This window comes from Lampetra planeri, unplaced genomic scaffold (assembly GCF_965212315.1).
Source record: "Lampetra planeri unplaced genomic scaffold, kcLamPlan1.2.h2 scaffold_861, whole genome shotgun sequence".
Lineage (NCBI taxonomy): Eukaryota > Metazoa > Chordata > Hyperoartia > Petromyzontiformes > Petromyzontidae > Lampetra > Lampetra planeri.
This window is the reverse complement of record NW_027615683.1, coordinates 1-24,190: the sequence shown is the minus strand read 5'-3', so window position 1 is coordinate 24,190 and position 24,190 is coordinate 1. Positions and strand designations below refer to the sequence as shown.

Genomic DNA, 24,190 nt, shown 5'->3' with positions numbered 1-24,190 from the left:
TGTGTCTGTGTGTGTGTGTGTGTCTGTGTGTGTGTCTCTGTCTGTGTGTGTGTCTGTGTGTGTCTCTATCTGTGTGTGTGTCTGTGTGTGTGTCTGCGTGTGTGTCTCTGTGTGTGTGTGGGGAAGACGCAATTGTGTATGCACGTGTGTGTGTGTATGCGTGTGTGTCTCTGTGTGTGTGTCTCTGTCTCTGTGTGTGTCTCTGTGAGTCTCTGTGTGTGTCTATGTGTGTGTGTCTGTGTGTGTGTGTCTGTGTGTGTGTCTCTGTCTGTGTGTGTGTCTGTGTGTGTCTTTGTTTGTGTGTGTGTCTCTGCCTGTGTGTGTGCGTCTGTCTGTGTGTCTCTGTGTGTGTGTCTCTGTCTCTGTGTGTGTGTCTGTGTGTGTGTCTGTGTGTCTGTGTGTGTGTCTCTGTCTCTGTGTGTGTGTCTGTGTCTCTGTCTGTGTCTCTGTCTGTGTGTGTGTCTCTATCTGTGTGTGTGTCTGTGTGTGTCTCTCTGTGTGTGTGGCTGTGTGTGTGTGTCTCTGTGTGTGTGTGTGTGTCTCTGTGTGTGTGTCTGTGTGTGTGTGTGTCTGTCTCTGTGTGTGTGTCTGTGTGTGTGTCTGTGTGTGTGTCTGTGTGTGTGTCTCTGTGTGTGTGTGTGTCTCTGTGTGTGTGTCTGTGTGTGTGTCTGTGTGTGTGTGTCTGTGTGTGTGTCTCTGTCTCTGTGTGTGTGTCTGTGTCTCTGTCTGTGTCTCTGTCTGTGTGTGTGTCTCTATCTGTGTGTGTGTCTGTGTGTGTCTCTCTGTGTGTGTGGCTGTGTGTGTGTGTCTGTGTGTGTGTGTCTCTGTGTGTGTGTCTGTGTGTGTGTGTCTCTGTGTGTCTCTGTGTGTGTGTGGGGAAGACGCGATTGTGTATGCACGTGTGTGTGTGTATGTGTGTGTGTCTCTGTATGTGTGTGTGTCTGTGTGTGTGTCTCTGTGTGTGTCTCTGTGTGTGTGTGTCTGTGTGTGTGTCTGTGTGTGTGTGTGTCTGTGTGTGTGTTTCTGTCTGTGTCTCTGTCTGTGTGTGTGTCTCTGTCTGTGTGTGTGTGTCTGTGTGTGTGTCTGTGTGTGTGTGGGCGGAGCGGTAGTGTAGCGGTCAGCGCGCCACACTACGAACCCAGCGAACCGAGTTGGATTCCCGCTCACGGCCAACACCGCTGACAATGATCTGAACCGGTCCTGGGCCTCCTCCCCTAGGTCGACTCAGCCTCAAATGAGTACCTGGTGCGGTGCGTAGCAAACTGCCCCACGAGGGAGACAAAAATTCAGCAAAAAAAAAAATTCACCAAGAAAAAAAAACTTCAGCAAACGAAATAAATTCAGCAACAAAACAAATAAGTTGAACAAAAAAAAATTTCAGCAAAAAAAAAACTTCAGCAAAAAAAAAACATTTTCTCGCTGTGGTTTTCCCACCTGGCGATGATTGCTTGTGTTGCGATCGAAACGTCTCGATTAATTTCTCTTTTATTTTATACCCACGTGACTTTACCGATAGAACCAGATAATTATGGAAAAGCTTCAAATCGAGATTGAACGACTATTCGTTTCCGCCTCCCCCCCTCTCTCTCTCTGCCTCTCCCCCTCTCTGCGTTGTCCACGCGAAAGGTTCACGCGATCCTGGTGAGCCACCCGCCCCACCCACACGAGCACATGAACCCCACCCCCGTTTCCTACACCGCTGGCTTCTACCGCATCCCTGTGATTGGACTCAGCAACCGCCTCTCCATCTACTCGGACAAGGTGCGGGGTGGGGGTGGTGAGGGTGGGGGGGGGGGTGTGGGGGGTGGTGGTGAGGGGGGTGGTGGTGGTGGTGAGGGTGGTGAGGGTGGGGGTGAGGGTGGGGGTGGTGGTGGTGGCGGGGGTGGTGGTGGTGGTGGGGGTGGTGGTGGTGGTGGTGGTGAGGGTGGTGGTAGTGGGGTGGTGGGGGGTGGGGGGTGGTGGTGAGGGTGGTGGTGGGGGGTGAGTGGTGGTCGGGGTAGTGGTGGTGTAATTGGTGGGGGTGGTGGGGGTGGGTGGTGGTTGTGGTGGTGGTTGTGGTGGTGGTGGGGGTGGTGGTGCATCACCACACTAACAACCACTCCTCCTCCTGCCTCTCCCCTCTATCACCACCATCACCACCACCACCACCATCATCATCTCCTCCTCCACCGCTCCTCCTCCTCCACCTCTCCACCTCTCCTCCACCACTCCTCCTGTCTCTCCCCTCTATCACCACCACCACCATCACCACCATCATCATCTCCTCCTCCTCCACCGCTCCTCCTCCTCCACCTCTCCACCTCTCCTCCACCACTCCTCCTGTCTCTCCCCTCTATCACCACCACCACCATCACCACCATCATCATCTCCTCCTCCACTCCTTCACTCCCCCTCTCCCCGCAGAGTATCCACCTGTCCTACCTGCGCACGGTGCCGCCGTACTCGCACCAGGCCCTGGTGTGGTTCGACCTCATCGAGCACTTCAAGTGGGGCCACATCGTCCTCATCGTCAGCGACGATCACGAGGGACGCGCCGTGCAGAAGCGCCTCGAGAAACTCCTCGAAGAGGAGGAGATCAAAGTGAGCTCCTCTCGGTGGTGGTGGTGGTGGTTGTTGTGGTGGTGGTGGTTGTGGTGGTGGTGGTTGTGGTGGAGGTTGTGGTGGGGGTGGTGGTGGAGGTGGTGGTGGGGATGGGGAGCGGTAGTGTAGCGGGTAGTGTAGCGGTTAGTGTAGCGAGTAGTGTGGCAGGTAGTGTAGCGAGTAGTGTAGCGGGTAGTGTAGCGAGTAGTGTAGCGAGTAGTGTAGCGGTTAGTGTAGCGAGTAGTGTAGCAGGTAGTGTAGCAGGTAGTGTAGCAGGTAGTGTAGCGAGTAGTGTAGCGAGTAGTGTAGCAGGTAGTGTAGCGAGTAGTGTAGCGGGTAGTGGGGGTGGAGAGCGGTAGTGTAGCGGTTAGTGTAGCGAGTAGTGTAGCGGGTAGTGTAGCGGTTAGTGTAGCGGTTAGTGTAGCGAGTAGTGTAGCGGTTAGTGTAGCGAGTAGTGTAGCAGGTAGTGTAGCGAGTAGTGTAGCAGGTAGTGTAGCGGTTAGTGTAGCGGTTAGTGTAGCGAGTAGTGTAGCAGGTAGTGTAGCGAGTAGTGTAGCGAGTAGTGTAGCGGTTAGTGTAGCGAGTAGTGTAGCGGTTAGTGTAGCGAGTAGTGTAGCAGGTAGTGTAGCGAGTAGTGTAGCAAGTAGTGTAGCGGTTAGTGTAGCGGTTAGTGTAGCGAGTAGTGTAGCAGGTAGTGTAGCGAGTAGTGTAGCGAGTAGTGTAGCGGTTAGTGTAGCGAGTAGTGTAGCGGGTAGTGGGGGTGGAGAGCGGTAGTGTAGCGGTTAGTGTAGCGGTTAGTGTAGCAGGTAGTGTAGCGGTTAGTGTAGCGAGTAGTGTAGCAGGTAGTGTAGCGGTTAGTGTAGCGGTTAGTGTAGCGAGTAGTGTAGCAGGTAGTGTAGCGAGTAGTGTAGCGAGTAGTGTAGCGAGTAGTGTAGCGGTTAGTGTAGCGAGTAGTGTAGCAGGTAGTGTAGCGAGTAGTGTAGCGAGTAGTTTAGCGAGTAGTGTAGCAGGTAGTGTAGTGGTTAGTGTAGCGGTTAGTGTAGCGGTTAGTGTAGTGAGTAGTGTAGCAGGTAGTGTAGCGAGTAGTGTAGCGAGTAGTGTAGCAGGTAGTGTAGCGAGTAGTGTAGCGAGTAGTGTAGCGAGTAGTGTAGCGGGTAGTGTAGCGGTTAGTGTAGCGGTTAGTGGGGGTGGGAGCGGTAGTGTAGCAGGTAGTGTAGCGAGTAGTGTAGCGAGTAGTGTAGCGGTTAGTGTAGCGGTTAGTGTAGCGGTTAGTGTAGCAGGTAGTGTAGCGAGTAGTGTAGCGGGTAGTGTAGCGGTTAGTGGGGGTGGAGAGCGGTAGTGTAGCGGTTAGTGTAGCAGTTAGTGTAGCGAGTAGTGTAGCAGGTAGTGTAGCGAGTAGTGTAGCGAGTAGTGTAGCGAGTAGTGTAGCAGGTAGTGTAGCGAGTAGTGTAGTGGTTAGTGTAGCGAGTAGTGTAGCGGTTAGTGTAGCGGGTAGTGTAGCGGTTAGTGTAGCAGGTAGTGTAGCGAGTAGTGTAGCGGGTAGTGTAGCAGGTAGTGTAGCGAGTAGTGTAGCAGGTAGTGTAGCGGGTAGTGTAGCGAGTAGTGTAGCGGTTATAGTAGCGAGTAGTGTAGCGGTTAGTGTAGCGAGTAGTGTAGCAGGTAGTGTAGCGGGTAGTGTAGCGAGTAGTGTAGCTGGTAGTGTAGCGTTAGTGTAGCGGTTAGTGTAGCGAGTAGTGTAGCAGGTAGTGTAGCGGTTAGTGTAGCAGGTAGTGTAGCGGTTAGTGTAGCGAGTAGTGTAGCAGGTAGTGTAGCGGTTAGTGTAGCAGGTAGTGTAGCGTTAGTGTAGCGGTTAGTGTAGCGAGTAGTGTAGCAGGTAGTGTAGCGGTTAGTGTAGCAGGTAGTGTAGCGAGTAGTGTAGCGAGTAGTGTAGCAGTTAGTGTAGTGGTTAGTGTAGCGAGTAGTGTAGCGGTTAGTGTAGCGGTTAATGTAGCGAGTAGTGTAGCGAGTAGTGTAGCGGTTAGTGTAGCGAGTAGTGTAGCAGGTAGTGTAGCGGTTAGTGTAGCGAGTAGTGTAGCGAGTAGTGTAGCGAGTAGTGTAGCAGGTAGTGTAACTGGTAGTATAGCGGTTAGTGTAGCGAGTAGTGTAGCAGGTAGTGTAGCGGGTAGTGTAGCGGTTAGTGTAGCGGTTAGTGTAGCGAGTAGTGTAGCGAGTAGTGTAGCGGTTAGTGTAGCGAGTAGTGTAGCAGGTAGTGTAGCGGGTAGTGTAGCGGTTAGTGTAGCGAGTAGTGTAGCAAGTAGTGTAGCGGGTAGTGTAGCGGTTAGTGTAGCGAGTAGTGTAGCGAGTAGTGTAGCGGTTAGTGGGGATGGGAGCGGTAGTGTAGCTGGTAGTGTAGCGAGTAGTGTAGCGGGTAGTGTAGCGGGTAGTGTAGCGGGTAGTGTAGCGGATAGGGGCCGTCCGTAAATGACGTCACGCACCTAGGGGGGGTGGGGGCCGGGGTCAGGCATTTGTGACGATGTGTGACGAGGGTGGGGGGGTGGTTGAGAAATGTGACGTCACATCATAAATAAATATAGACAACACATTCTACTTAATTAAATAGACTTTAATTAAGTAGACAGCGCCACATTAAATACGCACTACAATAACAATAGTTTAAAGCGATTTTAAGCATGTTTTGTATTTTTTTTGGGGGGGCAGAGCTTTGTGACGTCATATTTGAGGGGGGGGGGGTCTGACTTTTTGTGACGTCGTGTGACGATGGGGGCGGGGGGGGGGGGTCAAAAATTGTCCAAAATCGCGTGACGTCATTTATGGACGGCCCCTTAGCGCTACGAACCCGGCGGCCCGGGTTCGATTCCCGCTCACAGCCGACACCACCGGTTGACGATGATCTGAACCGGTCCTGGGCCTCCCCTAGGTCGACTCAGCCTCAAATGAGTTACCTGGTGCGGTGTGTGTAGTAAACATCGCCACTGGGGAGACAAAGGCGGTCGGGCGTGGTGCTGGCCACCCACCCCCTCGTGTGCCACAGTGCCGGTAGCCTTCATAGGTGCTGCTCGCTAACAGCACTTGCCTCTATAGTCTGTTACAGGCTACACGGGGGATCTTTGTCTTTGGTGTGGGGTTAGGGGTGGGGGTCAGGGTGGGGGTCAGGTTGGGGGTCAGGGTGGGGGTTAGGGGTGGGGTCAGGGTGGGGGTCAGGGGTGGGGGTCAGGTTGGGGGTCAGCGTGGGGTCAGGGTGGGGGTCAGGATGGGGGTCAGGTTCGGGGTCAAGGTGGGGGTCAGGATGGGGGTCAGGGTGGGGGTCAGGGTGGGGGTCAGCGTGGGGTCAGGGTGGGGGTCAGGATGGGGGTCAGGTTGGGGGTCAAGGTGGGGGTCAGGATGGGGGTCAGGGTGGGGGTCAGGGTGGGGGTCAGGTTGGGGGTCAAGGTGGGGGTCAGGATGGGGGTCAGGGTGGGGGTCAGGGTGGGGGTCAGGTTGGGGGTCAGGGTGGGGGTCAGGGTGAGGGTCAGGGTTGGGGTCAGGGGTGGGGTCAGGGGTGGGGGTCAGGGTGGGGTTGTTGTGGGGGCTTGCTGTGGGAGTTTGCTCCACATTCAGAACGTTCGAACGTCCACCTGCTCCACCCACCTCCACCCACCTCCACCAACCTCCACCTCCACCAACCTCCTCCACCATGGCGAGGACATCGACCAAGCGACCGACCTCCGAGCGTGGCCACGAGTTGGTTTCGTGATTCGTTCGTTTAGTTCGGGTGGAGGGGAGCGGTGGCGCCGCGGTTAGCGACCGCCGCTTGCGAACCCCACGGGGATCGGACCCGGGGCGTTCGATCCCCGCTCGCGGGGGCCCTCCCTTTAGGTCGACTCGGCCTCAAATGAGTGCGTGGTGGTTGCGGTGGCGGTGGTGTGTGGTGTGTTAATAAACGTCGCCGCTGGAGGTATACAAAGGCGGCCGGGAGTGGTTGCCGGCCTTCCACACAACTTTTGTGAAGGCTACACGGGGGATCTTTGTCTTTGCTTAGGTTGTTGCCCCCCCCCCCCAACACCCCCCCCCCAACACCCCCAACCCATCAGCCCCCCACCCCCAACGCCCCCAACCCATCAGCCCCCCACCCCCAACACCCCCCCCCCCCAACACCCCCCCCCCCAACACCCCCAACCCATCAGCCCCCCACCCCCAACGCCCCCAACCCCCCCAGCCTTCCAACCCCCCCAAACCCCAAACACCTCCCAAACCCCTCCCAACCCTACCCGTACCCGGCCGGGTACGGGTACGGGTACCCGTTTGCGACCCTGGTGCAGCCGGGTACGGGTAAGGAATCAAAAACCCGTTTGCGACCTCTGCCATAGCTGCACCCCATTGTGATGAACGGGAGGGGGGGGGGTGGGCGCGTGTGTACACCACGTGGTTCCCAGACAGCGTGCCGCCTTGTGCGTCTGTGTGTGTCTCTCTCTCTCTCTCTGTGTTGACGTTTCCCACGAGTTGTCTTGCATTGCGTTCTCCGTTGCCTCCCACTCTCCCCTTCTCTGGGCCGACTGCAGAAGACGGTGAGCTGCCCCCTTCCGCCTCTTAGTCACGTGTTGACGTGCGTTCGTGTGCCCTGCGTGGTTCTTTTTTGTGTGTTTCTCTCCACCCACGTCTTCGAAAATGACAAATTATAACCAATGATATCAATTCCTCGCACATCCTTCCCTCCTCCTCCTTCCTCCTTCCTCCACCCACCCACCCTCCCTCCCTCCTTTCCCCCGAAACCACCCAGTTCAAGAACTGAACCCACTATGCCCGTCCGCCCTGACATAATCGTTTTTTTGCCTTCCCAAAATGTTTGCGAAACTCACAAAGCCAAAACCTTCGCACCTCTGCGCCGATCCCCGGGGTCATGAACCTGACCCCGTCATTGACCTCTGCCCTCCCATGAATCTTCACTCCTCCCCTCCACCATGAGCAATTGCCCCATGATGCTCGTACTTGTAAAAGGCCTGGCTCCTGACTCATCTGCCATGACCGCCATGAGCCTGTGTCGCCGGCATTGACCCCCCCCCCCCCACGCACAACCCTCAAATTGCGGTGAAATCATAAAACCTATTAACCCAACAACACAACAACCGCCATTCGCCACTAAGTGGTGGTGACGTCACCATGGCACTTGTGCCAGGCAGATCAACCCCCTACCTCTCCTTGGTTCTTTCGGTAAAGTCGTCACGTAGAAGGGAAATAATAAAATAATAAAATTAAAACATGATAAAATGCAATTCTCACGACGTTTCGGCCACAACGCAAGCAGCCGTCCTCAGGTGAAGAACAGGTCTGTCGGAAAGACAGCGTCTGAATGGGCACCACCAGGCTTGGCAGCGTATATTTAAGCTGGGTTGAAGGGGGGAAGGGGCACTTTGGTTAATGAATTTGCATATCAATAGGAATTTAGCATATTTATGGCAAATGCAGATATGGGATTAGTCACTACCTCCTGGTTGGTGCCGGACGGTAACGCTGTGGTGAGTAGTGGAACTGGGGAGATGGCCAATTTCTATTGGTCAATCCCCATATAGCCACCACAGCGGCCAAAGAGGGCTCTGGAAGGGTGCGAGGGGCTGGTAACCCCTCCACCACCTTCAATTAATTACCGCTAAACCACGAAAAACCAAACACCCTACTAACCCCCACCCCCACACACACACCCAATGGGCCACAACCCACCTCTTACGCACCTCAACCCACACCGTTAAACACGTTAACTATGCCAAACTGCGACTCACACGGCTGAAATACAGGGTGCTTACCAAAATTGTTTGAACACTCCTGAGAATGTGCTAACAATACCACGAGAAATGCTCCTCCGTGCTTTGGAGACCACCTCGAAAAGATTCCAGGCACGTGTTGACAATGATGGCGAACAAATGGAGACTCTTTTTGAATCCATTAACATACATTTGTTATCATGTTACAGTCTATTATCCGTTATTTTGCCATTAAAAACGATAGTCCCATATAAGTGCTAAACATTTTTTTAAGCACCTTGTACTATTTCTACCTTTGTAAAATGAATCGTTAATCCCCAACAGGCGCACAACGTCGCAATGTATCTGACCGCTAGACATCTGCACACCCAAGTTGTGGAATAATGAGCCCCGAAGAATTCACAACAACTTTAAAGGCTTCTTGGTTCTTTTGGTAAAATCACGTAGAAGGGAAATAATAAAATTCTAAAAATAAAACATAATAAAATAATTCTCACTAAGTGGTGGTGACGTCCACCACTTAGTTATTTTATGATGTTAATTTTTTATTATTTTATTATTTCCCTTCTACGTGACTTTACCGAAAGAACCAAGAAGATGAATCCCTGCAGTCACGAAAGCTTTAAATCGAAACTTTAAAGGCCCTGAACCATCCGCATCAGTCGCCTGCCTGTCCCAAACTCTGCCCCTTGTCTCCCGAGCCTGGATCTCTCTACCTGGATGTTTGGGGGGGTGATCTCCCAGACCAACTTGCTCCTCACGATCGGACCCTTGGTGCCTGATTTACGTGTTGGCGGAAAGGGGGGCAGTTCGCCACCGACATGGACGTCAAAATGTTCAGCCGCAATTCGTCCAAATGGTGTTTTCGATGACCTGTGTTCGCCCGTAAGGTAAACAACAAAGGCCTGTTGTAAGTGGTGATTTTCCAGACAGACTTAAATATAGCTAACGTTTGCGATTGTCTCATTAGCAAGGGCAACGCATTCCAAACCTTTGGAGCTGCGCCGGCGAATTTTAATACGGGAAAGAAACGGGGCTTTTAATGACCTGGTGACACTTAGCTGTTTACCAGGTTAGCTCACACAAAATCAGAACCTAATTCCTGGGAGAATCAGGATAGGTGGCTTCCCGAGGCAGAAAACAAGCATCTGCTTATCAGTCTGGAGGCATTTTTGTTTTAAGCAGAAATGAGAAAATCCTTTGCCCCAGAGCTGAGAACAAAAACTGAATTTCCATCTTCTCACTGGCACATCTGAGCCAGTACCAGGCCCTCAAGGTACGGGTGTTCTTTTTCCACTGCCCGTTGAGCCGGAACCAAGCCATTCATTGGGCGTTTGACATCAGCGGCACGGCCCGGCTTCTGCAGTGGAAAAAAAACAACACGGGTGCCAGGCTGGCTCGGCACGGCCCCGGCATTGTCCAAAGCTGTGCAGTGGAAAAAAAGAGGTAAAATGTGAATCTGGCAAAACGTACTTGGCTGAACATTTTTTATTTACTCTTTGATTCTTTTCACCAATGCACGAATTAGGCACCTAGCCTTTGCACTACAAGTCTGGACTGTGTACCGAAAGATATGCGCCTGGTCCTCACCCCAGCTGTGTGAAGCATGACTCAGCCACTGGTTCCCACCACGAGTTCCGTGTTGTACATGTGCTGTCGATTTCCATTTTACACCACGGCACAGAACACTCAGCCCGCCCATCGCCTGCTTGGGTGAGGTTGGAAAGGTCACGGTCTTGAGGTTTGAATGATTCGTAATCCCATCGTCCATTCATGAACGCTGTTTGAGCACGTCCCCACTCAACCGCCCAGCCACATCTGACCGATTTCTGTCACTTGATTCCAGAACCTAATTCCGCAACACCTGGTCTCAGTCCATATCAAATCAAGCTCATTCCAACCATACTAAATGCGCCGACGTGTTATTCAATCACACCCCCAACTGAAACACAACCCACTAAACCCAGCCATCGTGTCCCACCCAACTTCCTCCGACTGAACCATGCCCCACCCGACACAATACACCCAACATGCTTCCACACCCAACCGAAAGACACCACCATGTACACTGAACCCAAGCGTACCCTACCCAGTGACTCAACCCACACCCTATATAACCACACCCCATCTGTATCCAGCCGAACAACACCCTACCGAAGCACACCCTACCAAACCACATCTATATCCTACCCAACAACACCTTACCTACACGCGAAACAACCATCTCCCCCACCCACACAACCTTACCCACCCATACTCCCACTCAACTAAACCTCCAGCTACATCCCACCTTGCAAGACCCTAGCAATCCACACCCATACCCTCCCCAAACACACCTTACCTATGCTCTATACAATCATCCCCCCACCCACACAACCTTACCCACCCATACTCCCACTCAACTAAACCTCCAGCTACATCCCACCTTGCAACACCCTAGCAATCCACACCCATACCCTCCCCAAACACACCTTACCTATGCTCTATACAATCATCCCCCCACCCACACAACCTTACCCACCCATACTCCCACTCAACTAAACCTCCAGCTACATCCCACCTTGCAACACCCTAGCAATCCACACCCATACCCTCCCCAAACACACCTTACCTATGCTCTATACAATCATCCCCCCACCCACGCAACCTTACCCACCCATACTCCCACTCAACTAAACCTCCAGCTACATCCCACCACGCAACACCCTAGCAATCCACACCCATACCCTCCCCAAACACACCTTACCTATGCTCTATACAACCATCCCCCCACCAACTCACGCAACCTTACCCACCCATACCCCCACTCCACTACACCCTCGGTTACATCCCACTAGTCAACACCCTAGCGACCCACACCCATACCCTCCTCAAACACACCTTACCTATGCTCTATACAACCATCCCCCCACCAACTCACGCAACCTTACCTACCCATACCCCCACTCCACTACACCCTCGGTTACATCCCACTAGTCAACACCCTAGCGACCCACACCGATGCCCCACCCAGCCACACCTTGCTCCACCACTCCCTCCCCACCCAACCCACCCACCCACCCACGCACCTAACCTCACCCACCTGTAACCCCCCACCTACCCCCCCCACCCTAAACCCAACTTGAGCCACGCGAGTGCACACTGCTCCACGATTTCAGACGCTGTGTGTGTGTCTCCATGTGTCTCCAACCCCCCCCACCCCCCCACTTCGTGCGCGGCCATGCCATTTGATCTCGTGACGTCCCCCTCCTCCTCCTCCTCCCCCCCAACCCAACCCTGTCGTGCCGTCAGAGTAAATATCTCAAGAGCTATGAGAGCTACGACAACCTTTTACCCGACAACGAGCCGGGACCCAAGGTACCTCTTACCGCTCCGGCGAGCGAGTGGCCCCCCCTTTCGAAACGGCATGCCCCCTACCGTGTGCACGCGTTTGGCCGTGGGGGACTTTCTTTTAAAGGGGCCCTCCCGGCCGGCGAAACCCCTGGAAGCATCCTCGATTTGTGGTGTTGGTTTTCTTGATTTCGGTGATGTTTTTCTTCCGTTTCTTTTCTTGCGGAGTCTATATTTTTTTCGTTCCTTTACTTCAGTTCTTTCCTGGTAAGCGTTAACTACCACCCTAAGCCTCTCCCCCCCCCCTCCTCCCCCCCCCAGAAAAGCACCCATCTTGCGGATTGAGCCACGACGCTTGCCTAAGGACGGTCGGGGAAGCAGAGGAGGTTGGGGCGGGCGGGGGGGGGGGGGGTTAGTCAACAGAGAGGAGGTTTAGGAAAGGAAGAGAGAGGGGGGGGTGTTGATGGGCCGCGTGGAAATGCGCAGTCGTACTGTGTGTGTTAGACAGCCCGAACCCCATGGATGAGCCAGTGAAGAGGTGCCCGCTGGAGACTGTAGCACAGAAAGAGGCAGAATTTGAGTGTTGCCTCCTGCCCATGTGTTGCGTTTCTCGGGACACTCCGATTTTCTCCCGTGGACAAAACTGATTTACATATCATCTGCAGGAGAATCTGCCTGGAAGTGAGATATTTGGTCTCGAAAAAAAATCATCCAAATTACGTTTAAGCATCGTGGTCTTTAGGTTAGCAGGTGGAGTCGGTACCTCGAGCTTGTTAGCTGGGTCTACAACTTTTCCCCTCCCCTGCAGAGTGCACCACTTAATAATGGAGGAACAGGGGACTGAGCAAACCTCAATCACAATGAAAACCAGAGAACAGAGCGTCACAGCCATGCTGTATTTGGGTGCAGAGGCATGTTTTCCTGCTACATGCAGAGGATGTCAATGCCATTTTCTGACGAGTCTGCTTTCCAGGGAATCGGAAACATCGAGGATTGCAGGAGATAACAAAAACAGATTTAGAAGACAGTCCGGCATTAATAAACCAACCCCAGAACACGGAGGTAAAAAATGCCGAATTCTAACCACTAGACCCACCAGGGAAAATGGGGTTGTGCAAGCAGCAGACAGACCAGTTGGTGAGCTACAGAAGGTCCGATTTAAAGCTTATTCCGTGACTGCAGGGATTCATCTTCTTGGTTCTTTCGGTAAAGTCACGTAGGATGGAAATAATAAAATAATAAAAATAAAACATAATAAAATACAATTCTCACGACGTTTCGGCCACACAGACAGTCTTCTCGACAGACCTGTTCTCCACCTGAGGACGGCTGCTTGCGTTGTGGCCGAAACGTCGTGAGAATTATTTTATTATGTTTTATTTTTTATTATTTTATTATTTCCATCCTACGTGACTTTACCGAAAGAACCAAGAAGATGAGCTATAGAAGGTTTAGGGTTATCATACCCTGCTACTCTTTGAGGTTTGATGATACCATTTCGCCAGTATGAAGATATTGAATGAACAAATACGACTTTTACTCTTTCCAGCATAAATGCATGCGGTGTTACGATGCTCACACACCAGATACACTCTTATAACAAGGCACCAATTCTGCACTAACCACACATACGTGTGTGATGTGTTTGCATTGTTATTCTTAGGTTTTTTCGGTAAAGTCACGTAGGTAAAAATTAATAAAAGTAAAATAAAATATTTTACTTTTATTAATTTTAATTTAAATATAAAATATTTTACTTTTATTAATTTTTATTACATTTTTATTTTTTAAATAAAATATTTCACTTTTATCAATTTTTATTTAATTTTGATTTTTTTACCTACGTGACTTTACCGAAAAACCAAGAGTATGAATCCTTGCAGTCACGAAAGCTTCAAATCTAGAATCTGTTTGCATTGTCATCACTGGTGAGGCAAAGACATGCTGTCTCTGGCGTGGGCAAACAGTTTCAATAATAGTTTGCATTTAGTTTCGTTTGCCAGAAATGTTTGTCTCGTACAGAATCGATGCCTTGCCAGAGGTATCCATTTGGCGTTTGCACATCTTAACACCTCCTGCGTTTATCATTCAATATCTTTTGAGGTTCGTTTTTGGTGACGTTATTGCCTTGAGGAGTTGGCTACAAGTGACGGGAATGAGGGGACGGCTGTTTGGAATTGGGGAGGGGATAGGATGATGTTGATGTTCTTGGTTCTTTCGGTAATGTCACGTAGAAGGGAAATAATAAAAATAAAACATAATAAAACAATTATCACGACGTTTCGGCAACAACGCAAGCAGCCGTCCTCAGGTGAAGAACAGGTCTGTCGGAAAGACAGCGTCTGAATGGGCACCACCAAGCTTGGCAGCGTATATTTAAGCTCGGTTTTGAGGGGGGAAGGGGCGCCTTGACAAAGGAATTTGCATATCAACAGAGGAATTTAGCATATTTAAGTAAAATACAGACATGAGATTAGTCATTACTTGTGGAATGCGTAGGAGGTGGGGGGGGGGAGGTTTCAAAGTCATATTATGCCCGTGCATTATGCTGATGTTGACGATGAAGACGATGAAGACACCAGCAGCTGTTCTCATGGTCACAGGATGGACAGGAGATGGAGGTTTGAGACCAGGTGCTCAGGGACCCGACTGCACAACAATTCCAACTTCCACTTGAAGGGCAATGCAGATGCCTGGCTGCTTTAAGCTTGGCCGAAGCGTGGTGGCGTCGCCGCGAGATGGGGGCTTAGGGAGCCGAGAGAGCCAGATAATGTTACTTTTTATTTTTTTTATATTTTTGCTCGCATTATCTCATTTGAATGACGCGCAGGTCTTCGCAGAGGTATGTGGCGATTGCCTGCCTTATAAAGCCTGATATCCCTCTTCCGCCCTCAATCCCCCCGAACTCCCTCTCACCACCTACCCCCCACGTCGCAACTTTGAGCACAATACCGGTTGATTTCCGTTAACGCGGCAACATATTTATTTTTCATAAATATGTGGATGATTTCGTTGTTTTAAATATGGTTTTTTGGTTTTTGAATTCCCTGCTGAGACACCTTTGTAAATACTATTAAGAGAGAGGCCGGGTAACCCCTACCCCCCCCCTCACCAACACTCTCTCCCCTCCCCCACACCCCTAAACCCACCCACCCTGGGGTCACTGAAGGGGTCACCCTCCCCTTCGCGCGAGGTCACCTCGATCTTGACCCCCGGGTGATCCCGCATGCTCACAGGTGACCCCAGGTGGCCGCTGATGCATGTCACACGCGTACGCGAGCACAGCGTAATGGCATACTGTGTATTATGATTGTTGTTACGATTGTGTTGGCATCATGACAGTCACCTGAAAAGCAATGCCTATGTTATCAATGTTAAATGTTGGGTAGAGCACATCTGAAACTGTCACTCATGGGGAACACTAGAATATGCGGGCACTTTTGATGTTTTACGAATGTTTGACTCTAGTTCAACACATTTGGTCGATTGGCCTCGAGTTATATATTTTTTGGCCAGGTGAGAGAGAGAGATGTGAAAATTACCCGGCGTTTGTGTCTCTCCCATCCACAGGCCCTGGTGGAGTTGCACTGCCTGCACACTCGATAGCTACGCCACCATTGGCAACCCTCGCCCTATACTGGCGGCCATTTTTATCTACCGCCTGTATAGCGCCACCTGCGGCATGTTTTGTGCATTCCCAAAGGGCCGCCATTTTGCCTTCATGCCACGTGGCATTTCATAGGAGGAGTTGAAACAGAAGGCATTGCTTCATGGGTGACCCTTGCGATAAATGATCCGAGTCTGCATAGAGCGGTGGTGAGCTCAAGGTCGTGGCTCACCATTGAGCAACGCAGCACGCCAGTCGAGAGGTTGGTTTCTTGACACCAGGTATCCGGTGATTCTGCTGGGGGTATTGATGATAGTCCTGTGGCCTGGGTGGTGCCATGCATAGAGCACTTTAGACTCGCAATGTAGAAGGCAGAGAGGTCATAACTTGGTCAGTTGTCGCGACGGCTTTTCACTTTACCCCCCTTCCCCCGTCGTCTCCCCTAACGGGATTTAAACGCGGGTTGTTCGACCATGATCGGGAAACTGGTGTTCCTTTTCAGAATAGCAGTGGCGATCGCAGCGGAATTCTAGTAACGGATGCACCGATTGGCGCACGGAGACATACAAGCTGCACCGCACATGCCACACTGATTGGTCAGCGGCAGCCATCTTGGGGCACACGGTAGCAAGGCCCAAAGTCGCCACTTGATACATTTCTTCATGACTACCGGGCAATGGAGCCTTAATAGTTAATGAGTTAGTTTGAAATAGTTATAGTTAGTTCATTCAAACTATTGACTTTGGTTTGACTGTGGTTTGAATTATCAAGGATAATCAATCTCGAGGGTGATCATTTGGTTAAAAATAAGGGATGGCGATGGACTGTGCCTCGCGAAAGCATCTCCCGTGTGTCGACAAAAAAGTGAAGTTCAGACCCTCCTGAAAGTGTCTTTTGAGTCCATGGGTATCTTGCTTCCAGTATCTCCGAATCCCCAAGTGTCCCTTGATCCCTTCAGCATCTGACTCCCGGTATCTCTGGGTTAAGTCGATACTGCAAGTTTCTAGAATCTATGAGTCTCTAAAAAAAAATCAAGGTCACACTGTTTTGAGAGTTTCCGTAATCTCCAAGTGCCCAAGTCATAGAATCTCAGAGTTATCGTTCTCCAGAACCCCAGATTGTCCAGGTACAACAACCGCTGAGCCACACAGCCTGTGGGTCCCCAAAGATGACCTTTGTTTATCGTGAGGCAATAATTAATTCGGAGACACGGGCCTATTTTATTACAACGTACACCCACGGTTTCAATACGTGCAGCGGAATACCCCTTATTCTCCTCGTCCAGGAGCGTCTAAGGCACAGATGCTTTGACTCCCGAAAGCGGGGAGCCGTGGAGCTTTGAGCGTGGATATTGATCAATGAATCTATTCGATTCAGGAGACGCGAAGCCAGAGACCAGGGGCAGGTGGAATCACGGATTTCAAGGTGCTGGGACCAGGGTGTGGGGAACGTGGAACTCGGCTGAGCGCTGTTCTCATTCCCAGACGGAGAAGACCATTCTGTTCCCGCCCGGATCGAAGAACGTCACGTTACTTCTGAGCGAGGCGCGGGAGGTGGAGGCAAGGGTCATTCTGCTGGTGGCCGAGTGAGGACTATCACCTGCGTCACCCACATCACCACCGCCGCCGCCACCACCGCATCATGAGACTTAGACGTCACCAAACTTCTCGCCAGCCCCCGCCCCAAACCGCCGCCCCCCCCCCCCAAAAAAATAACAACGCCACCAGCGTCGTCGCTCGCTGAGTCGGTGGGTGTCAGAGGACGCGTGGACGTAGCCATGCACGTGGCCGCATCTCATCCAGCAACCGCGGACGCGGTGGGGCTGGTGGATCACGCACAGACGGGGTTGCGATGGTTTCCCCTTTCCCGCGGGTGGGTGTCGAGCAGGAGCAGTCTTCTTCCTGGCTCTGGGGCAGAGGTTGCAAAGGGGTTTTGATTCCTTACCCGTACCCGTACCCGGCCGCACCAGGGTCGCAAACGGGTACTCGTACCCGTACCCGGCCGTACCCGTACCCTACCCGTACCCGGCCGGGTACGGGTAGGGTACGGGTATCGGGTACCTGATTGCGACCTGTAGGATGAAGCCATGTTGCAGGCGCGGGTGGGTTGATTCTAGGAACTTGAATTGTGAGAAGAGACAAGACGTTGGGAAATGAGTGACAATCACGGTTACTCACCAGTGACTCACGGCCTACCCGTACCTGTACCCGGCCGCACCAGGGTCGCAAACGGGTACCCGTACCCAGCCGGGTACGGGTAGCCGGGTTTCGGGTAGGGCACGGGTATCGGGTACCCGGTTGCGACCTCTGCTCTGGGGCCAAAATGTGGACTGCGCCCATTTTGTCTGTACGGGGGGGGGAAGGGGTGGGGGTCTTCTCCGTGTAGACGCTCATTCATTGGCCGGTGACACCTTAATGCATAGAGGACGGCAGAGCTTGGGAAGCTGTTGGCAGCGCCGGCTCCTCCTCACCACCGCGTGGCTGCTGCTGCTGTTGCTGTTGCTGCTGCTGCTGTTGCTGCTGCTGATGCTGATGCTGCTGCTGTTGCTGTTGCTGCTGCTGATGCTGATGCTGCTGCTGCTGCCTTTCAGCTCGTCTGTGGTTTCTCCTCCTTGCAAATGATAAAATACAAATTACTTTACTATGCAAGTACATTTTTTATGTTTTAATATTTACGTTTTAAATTTTATTTAGGGCCCCTTTATAACATGTGCTAGAGGCCCCGTACTACCTTAATCCAGCACTGCGCATAATAGCAACTCGGTGGGCATTACACGGAGGGCAGGAAATACGAAATGCTAAAGTCGCAAAATTTTGACGTAAAACTTTCGCGACTACAGGAATGCATAATTCACATTCAAGTCACGTAAACAGAAAATAAAAGAAAATAATAAAATAAAATAAAAATATAAAAATAAAAGCAAAAAACCCACGACGTTTCCATCGCAACACAAGCGTCCTGATGAAGACCGCTTGTGTTGCGATCGAAACGTCGTGAGTTTTTTGCTTTCATTGAAATGTTTTTATCATTATTTTATTATTTGTATCTGATTTTATTATTCAAAATTTATTTAATTATTATTCTTATTTTATTTTCCACCTACGTCACTTTCCCGAAAGTGACCGAGATTAAAGAGTTAGTCGCGTCTTCTTGGTTCTTTCGGTAAAGTCACGTAGAGTGGAAATAATAAAATAATAAAAATACAACATAATAAAAATAATAAAACATTTCAGACGCTGGTCTTCACCTGAGGACGGCTGCTTGCGTTGTGTCCGAAACGTCGTGAGAATTATTTTTATCATGTTTTATTATTTTATTATTTCCATTCTACGCGACTTTACCGAAAGAACCAAGAAGATGAATCCCTGCAGTCACGAAAGCTTTAAATCGAAATTTAGACCTGTTCTTCACCTGAGGACGGCTGCTTGCGTTGTGGCCGAAACGTCGCGAGAATTATTTGTTCATGTTTTATTTTTATTATTTTATTATTTCCATTCTACGTGACTTTACCGAATGAACCAAGAAGATGAATCCCTGCAGTCACGAAAGAAGCTTTCAATCGAGAATTATTCGCGGTTCAGTTCTTCTTCCGAGGCTCAAGCGGCCGCGTTTTGCAGGGCCGAGGATGCGTCGACGGTTTACCGTGATGCGGCGCTCCTCAACATGACTGGCAGCGGCTACGTGTGGCTCGTGGGCGAGAGGGAGGTCTCACCCGCCGCACTGGTCAACGCGCCCGAAGGTGACACACACACACACACGCGCACGCGCATACACGCACGCACACAACCACGCACGCGCGTGCACACGCGCGCACGCACGCACGCACACGCACGCATTCACGCACACGCACCCACACACACACGCCCACACACACACACGCCCACACACACACACACACGCCCACACACACACACCCACACACACAACCACAGACACACGCACATACACACACACACACACCCACACACGCATGCATCTACACACACACATCCACACACACACATCCACACACACACACCCACACACCCACACACACCCACACACACCCATCCACACACACACACGCTCACACACACCCCACACCCACCCACACACACCCATCCACACACACACACCACACACACACACCCACACACACCCACACACACCCATCCACACACACACACGCCCACACACACCCCACACCCACACACACACCCACAAACACACCCACACATACACATACGCACCCACATAATATTGATCCCCCCTTCCCCTCCCCCTCCATAATCTTGATCCCCCCTCTATAATCTTGATCCCCCTCCCCCTCCATAATCTTGATCCCCCCTTCCCCTCCCCCTCCATAATCTTGATCCCCCCTCTATAATCTTGATCCCCCTCCATAATCTTGATCCCCCCTTCCCCTCCCCCTCTACAATCTTGATCCCCCTTCTATAATCTTGATCCCCCTCCCCCTCCATAATCTTGACTCCACCTCTACAATCTTGACTCCCCCCCCCCGCCCCGTCCACCAGGGTTGCTGGGCCTGCAGCTGCAGCACGGCTCCAACGAGAGCGCGCACATCCGCGACGCGGTGGCGCTGCTCGCGCACTCCATCAAGGAAGCGACGGAGCGAGAGAACGTGAGCGAGCCCCCGCGGGGCTGTGTGGGCAACACGGCCGTGTGGAAGGGAGGACTCACGCTCAACCGGTGAGCCAAGGGCCTCGCTCACCCAGCCTCCCACCCCCCCCCCCCGGGGATCTCTGACTCCAACTCCAAACTTCATCCCGAAAGCTCAACTGCAATCGGCTCGGCTCGCTACGCTACGCTCAACTCAAGTCCACCCAACTTCACTCAACTTCAACTTCTCTCCACTCAAGTCCGCTCCCTCCCTCCACTCACTCCATCCCTCTCTCCATTTGCTCCCCCCATCCACTCCACTCCCTCCACTCGCCTCCTCGCTCCCTTGCTCCCTCGCTCCCTCACCTCCACTCCTCCACTCCCTCCATTCCCTCCACTCCACTCCCTCCATCCACTCCTCCACTCCCTCCCTCCCTCCCTCCCTCCATACATCCACTCCCTCCACTCCCTCCCCTCCACTCCCTCCACTCCCTCCATCCCCTCCCCTCCACTCCCTCCACTCCCTCCATCCACTCCCTCCACTCCCTCCCTCCCTCCCCTCCCTCCATACATCCACTCCCTCCACTCCCTCCCCTCCACTCCCTCCACTCCCTCCATCCCCTCCCCTCCACTCCCTCCACTCCCTCCATCCACTCCCTCCACTCCCTCCCTCCCTCCCCTCCCTCCATACATCCACTCCCTCCACTCCCTCCCCTCCACTCCCTCCACTCCCTCCACTCCCTCCCTCCACTCCCTCCATCCCCTCCCCTCCACTCCCTCCATTCCCTCCACTCCCTCCACTCCCTCCACTTCCCTCCTCCGATGGCCATCACCACCACCAACCAACTCCTTGCTGCTCCTCCATCCTCCACCTCATCTCTCCTGCTCCCCCTCCATCATCATCATCCTCCTCCTCCCCTGCCCCCCCCTCCATCACCATCCTCTCCCCTGCTCCTCCTCCTCCATCATCACCATCCTCTCCCCTGCTCCCCCTCCTGCTCCATCATCATCCTCCTCCATCATCACCATCACCATCATCCTCCCTGCTCCCCCTCCATCATCACCATCCTCTCCCCTGCTCCCCCTCCTGCTCCATCATCATCCTCCTCCATCATCACCATCACCATCATCCTCCCCTGCTCCCCCTCCATCATCACCATCCTCTCCCCTGCTCCTCCTCCTCCATCACCATCACCATCACCATCCTCCTCCCCTGCTCCCCCTCCATCATCACCATCACCATCACCATCCTCCTCCCCTGCTCCCCCTCCTCCATCATCATCACCATCACCATCCTCCTCCCCTGCTCCTCCTTCTCCATCACCATCACCATCACCATCCTCCTCCCCTGCTCCCCCTCCATCATCACCATCACCATCACCATCCTCCTCCCCTGCTCCCCCTCCTCCATCATCATCACCATCACCATCCTCCTCCCCTGCTCCTCCTCCTCCATCACCATCACCATCACCATCCTCCTCCCCTGCTCCCCCTCCATCATCACCATCACCATCACCATCCTCCTCCCCTGCTCCCCCTCCTCCATCATCATCACCATCACCATCCTCCTCCCCTGCTCCTCCTCCTCCATCATCATCACCATCACCATCCTCCTCCCCTGCTCCTCCTCCTCCATCACCATCACCATCACCATCCTCCTCCCCTGCTCCTCCTCCTCCATCACCATCACCATCACCATCCTCCTCCCCTGCTCCTCCTCCTCCATCACCATCACCATCACCATCCTCCTCCCCTGCTCCTCCTCCTCCATCACCATCACCATCACCATCATCCTCCCCTGCTCCCCCTCCTCCATCATCATCACCATCACCATCCTCCTCCCCTGCTCCTCCTCCTCCATCACCATCACCATCACCATCCTCCTCCCCTGCTCCTCCTCCTCCATCACCATCACCATCACCATCCTCCTCCCCTGCTCCCCCTCCTCCATCATCATCACCATCACCATCCTCCTCCCCTGCTCCTCCTCCTCCATCACCATCACCATCACCATCCTCCTCCCCTGCTCCTCCTCCTCCATCACCATCACCATCCTCCTCCCCTGCTCCTCCTCCTCCATCACCATCACCATCACCATCCTCCTCCCCTGCTCCCCCTCCTCCATCACCATCACCATCACCATCCTCCTCCCCTGCTCCTCCTCCTCCATCACCATCACCATCACCATCCTCCTCCCCTGCTCCCCCTCCTGCTCCATCATCATCCTCCTCCATCATCACCATCACCATCATCCTCCCCTGCTCCCCCTCCATCATCACCATCCTCTCCCCTGCTCCCCCTCCTCCATCATCATCACCATCACCATCCTCCTCCCCTGCTCCTCCTCCTCCATCATCATCACCATCCTCTCCCCCTGCTCCCCCTCCATCATCAACATCCTCTCCCCCTGCTCCTCCTCCTCCATCACCATCATCATCACCATCCTCTCCCCTGCTCCCCCTCCATCATCACCATCCTCTCCCCTGCTCCTCCTCCTCCATCATCATCACCATCACCATCCTCCTCCCCTGCTCCCCCTCCTCCATCATCATCACCATCACCATCCTCCTCCCCTGCTCCCCCTCCTCCATCACCATCACCATCACCATCACCATCCTCCTCCCCTGCTCCCCCTCCTCCATCATCATCACCATCACCATCCTCCTCCCCTGCTCCCCCTCCTCCATCATCATCACCATCACCATCCTCCTCCCCTGCTCCCCCTCCTCCATCATCATCACCATCACCATCCTCCTCCCCTGCTCCCCCTCCTCCATCATCATCACCATCACCATCCTCCTCCCCTGCTCCCCCTCCTCCATCACCATCACCATCACCATCCTCCTCCCCTGCTCCCCCTCCTCCATCATCATCACCATCACCATCCTCCTCCCCTGCTCCTCCTCCTCCATCACCATCATCATCACCATCCTCTCCCCTGCTCCCCCTCCTCCTCCATCATCATCACCATCCTCCTATCCCTGCTCCCCCTCCATCATCACCATCCTCCCTCCCCCTCCATCATCATCATCCTCCATCATCATCACCATCACCATCCTCCTCCCCTGCTCCCCCTCCTCCATCATCATCACCATCACCATCCTCTCCCCTGCTCCTCCTCCTCCATCATCATCACCATCCTCTCCCCTGCTCCCCCTCCATCATCACCATCCTCTCCCCTGCTCCTCCTCCTCCATCACCATCACCATCACCATCCTCCTCCCCTGCTCCCCCTCCTCCATCATCATCACCATCCTCCTATCCCTGCTCCCCCTCCATCATCACCATCCTCCCTCCCCCTCCATCATCATCATCCTCCATCACCATCACCATCACCATCCTCCTCCCCTGCTCCCCCTCCTCCATCATCATCACCATCACCATCCTCCTCCCCTGCTCCTCCTCCTCCATCATCATCACCATCCTCTCCCCTGCTCCCCTCCATCATCACCATCCTCTCCCCTGCTCCTCCTCCTCCATCACCATCACCATCACCATCCTCCTCCCCTGCTCCCCCTCCTCCATCATCATCACCATCCTCCTATCCCTGCTCCCCCTCCATCATCACCATCCTCCCTCCCGTTCCATCATCATCATCCTCCATCATATCATCATCACCATCCTCTCCCCTGCTCCCCCTCCTGCTCCATCATCATCATCCTCCATCATCATCACCATCCTCTCCCCTGCTCCCCCTCCTGCTCCATCATCATCATCCTCCATCATCATCACCATCCTCTCCCCTGCTCCCCCTCCTGCTCCATCATCATCATCCTCCATCATCATCACCATCCTCTCCCCTGCTCCCCTCCTGCTCCATCATCATCATCCTCCATCATCATCACCATCCTCTCCCCTGCTCCCCCTCCTGCTCCATCATCATCATCCTCCATCATCATCACCATCCTCTCCCCTGCTCCCCCCTCCTGCTCCATCATCATCATCCTCCATCATCATCACCATCCTCTCCCCTGCTCCCCCTCCTGCTCCATCATCATCATCCTCCGATCAGCATCACCATCCTCTCCCCTGCTCCCCCTCCTGCTCCATCATCATCATCCTCCATCATCATCACCATCCTCTCCCCCTGCTCCCCCTCCTGCTCCATCATCATCATCCTCCATCACCTCACATCTCTCGCCCTGCTCCCCTCCTGCTCCCCTCAGCATCATCCGGTCATCATCGTCGGCAATCGTCGCCCCAAGCTCCCCCCTCCCAGCGTCATCCCATCTATCATCCCTCATCACCATCACCATCCTCTCACACTGCTCCCCCGTCCCGCCTTTTCCCCTCGGCACCATTCCCAGGTGTCAGCGTGCGGCAAACGTCGCCCCCAACT

General features: G+C 53.2%; 1 protein-coding gene across 1 annotated transcript; it reads left to right on the top strand.

Annotated features, from left to right (window-relative positions):
- Positions 1-1,626: 1,626 nt before the first annotated feature.
- GRIN1 (glutamate ionotropic receptor NMDA type subunit 1) lies at positions 1,627-19,941 on the top strand (the record flags this gene model as incomplete). The annotated part of the gene is made up of 6 exons (XM_078624609.1): positions 1,627-1,761; positions 2,404-2,580; positions 11,607-11,672; positions 16,737-16,837; positions 18,870-18,991; positions 19,767-19,941. Coding segments are annotated over 6 exons (776 nt in total), but the record flags the coding sequence as incomplete, so codon positions are not given.
- Between the last annotated feature and the right edge of the window lie 4,249 nt (positions 19,942-24,190).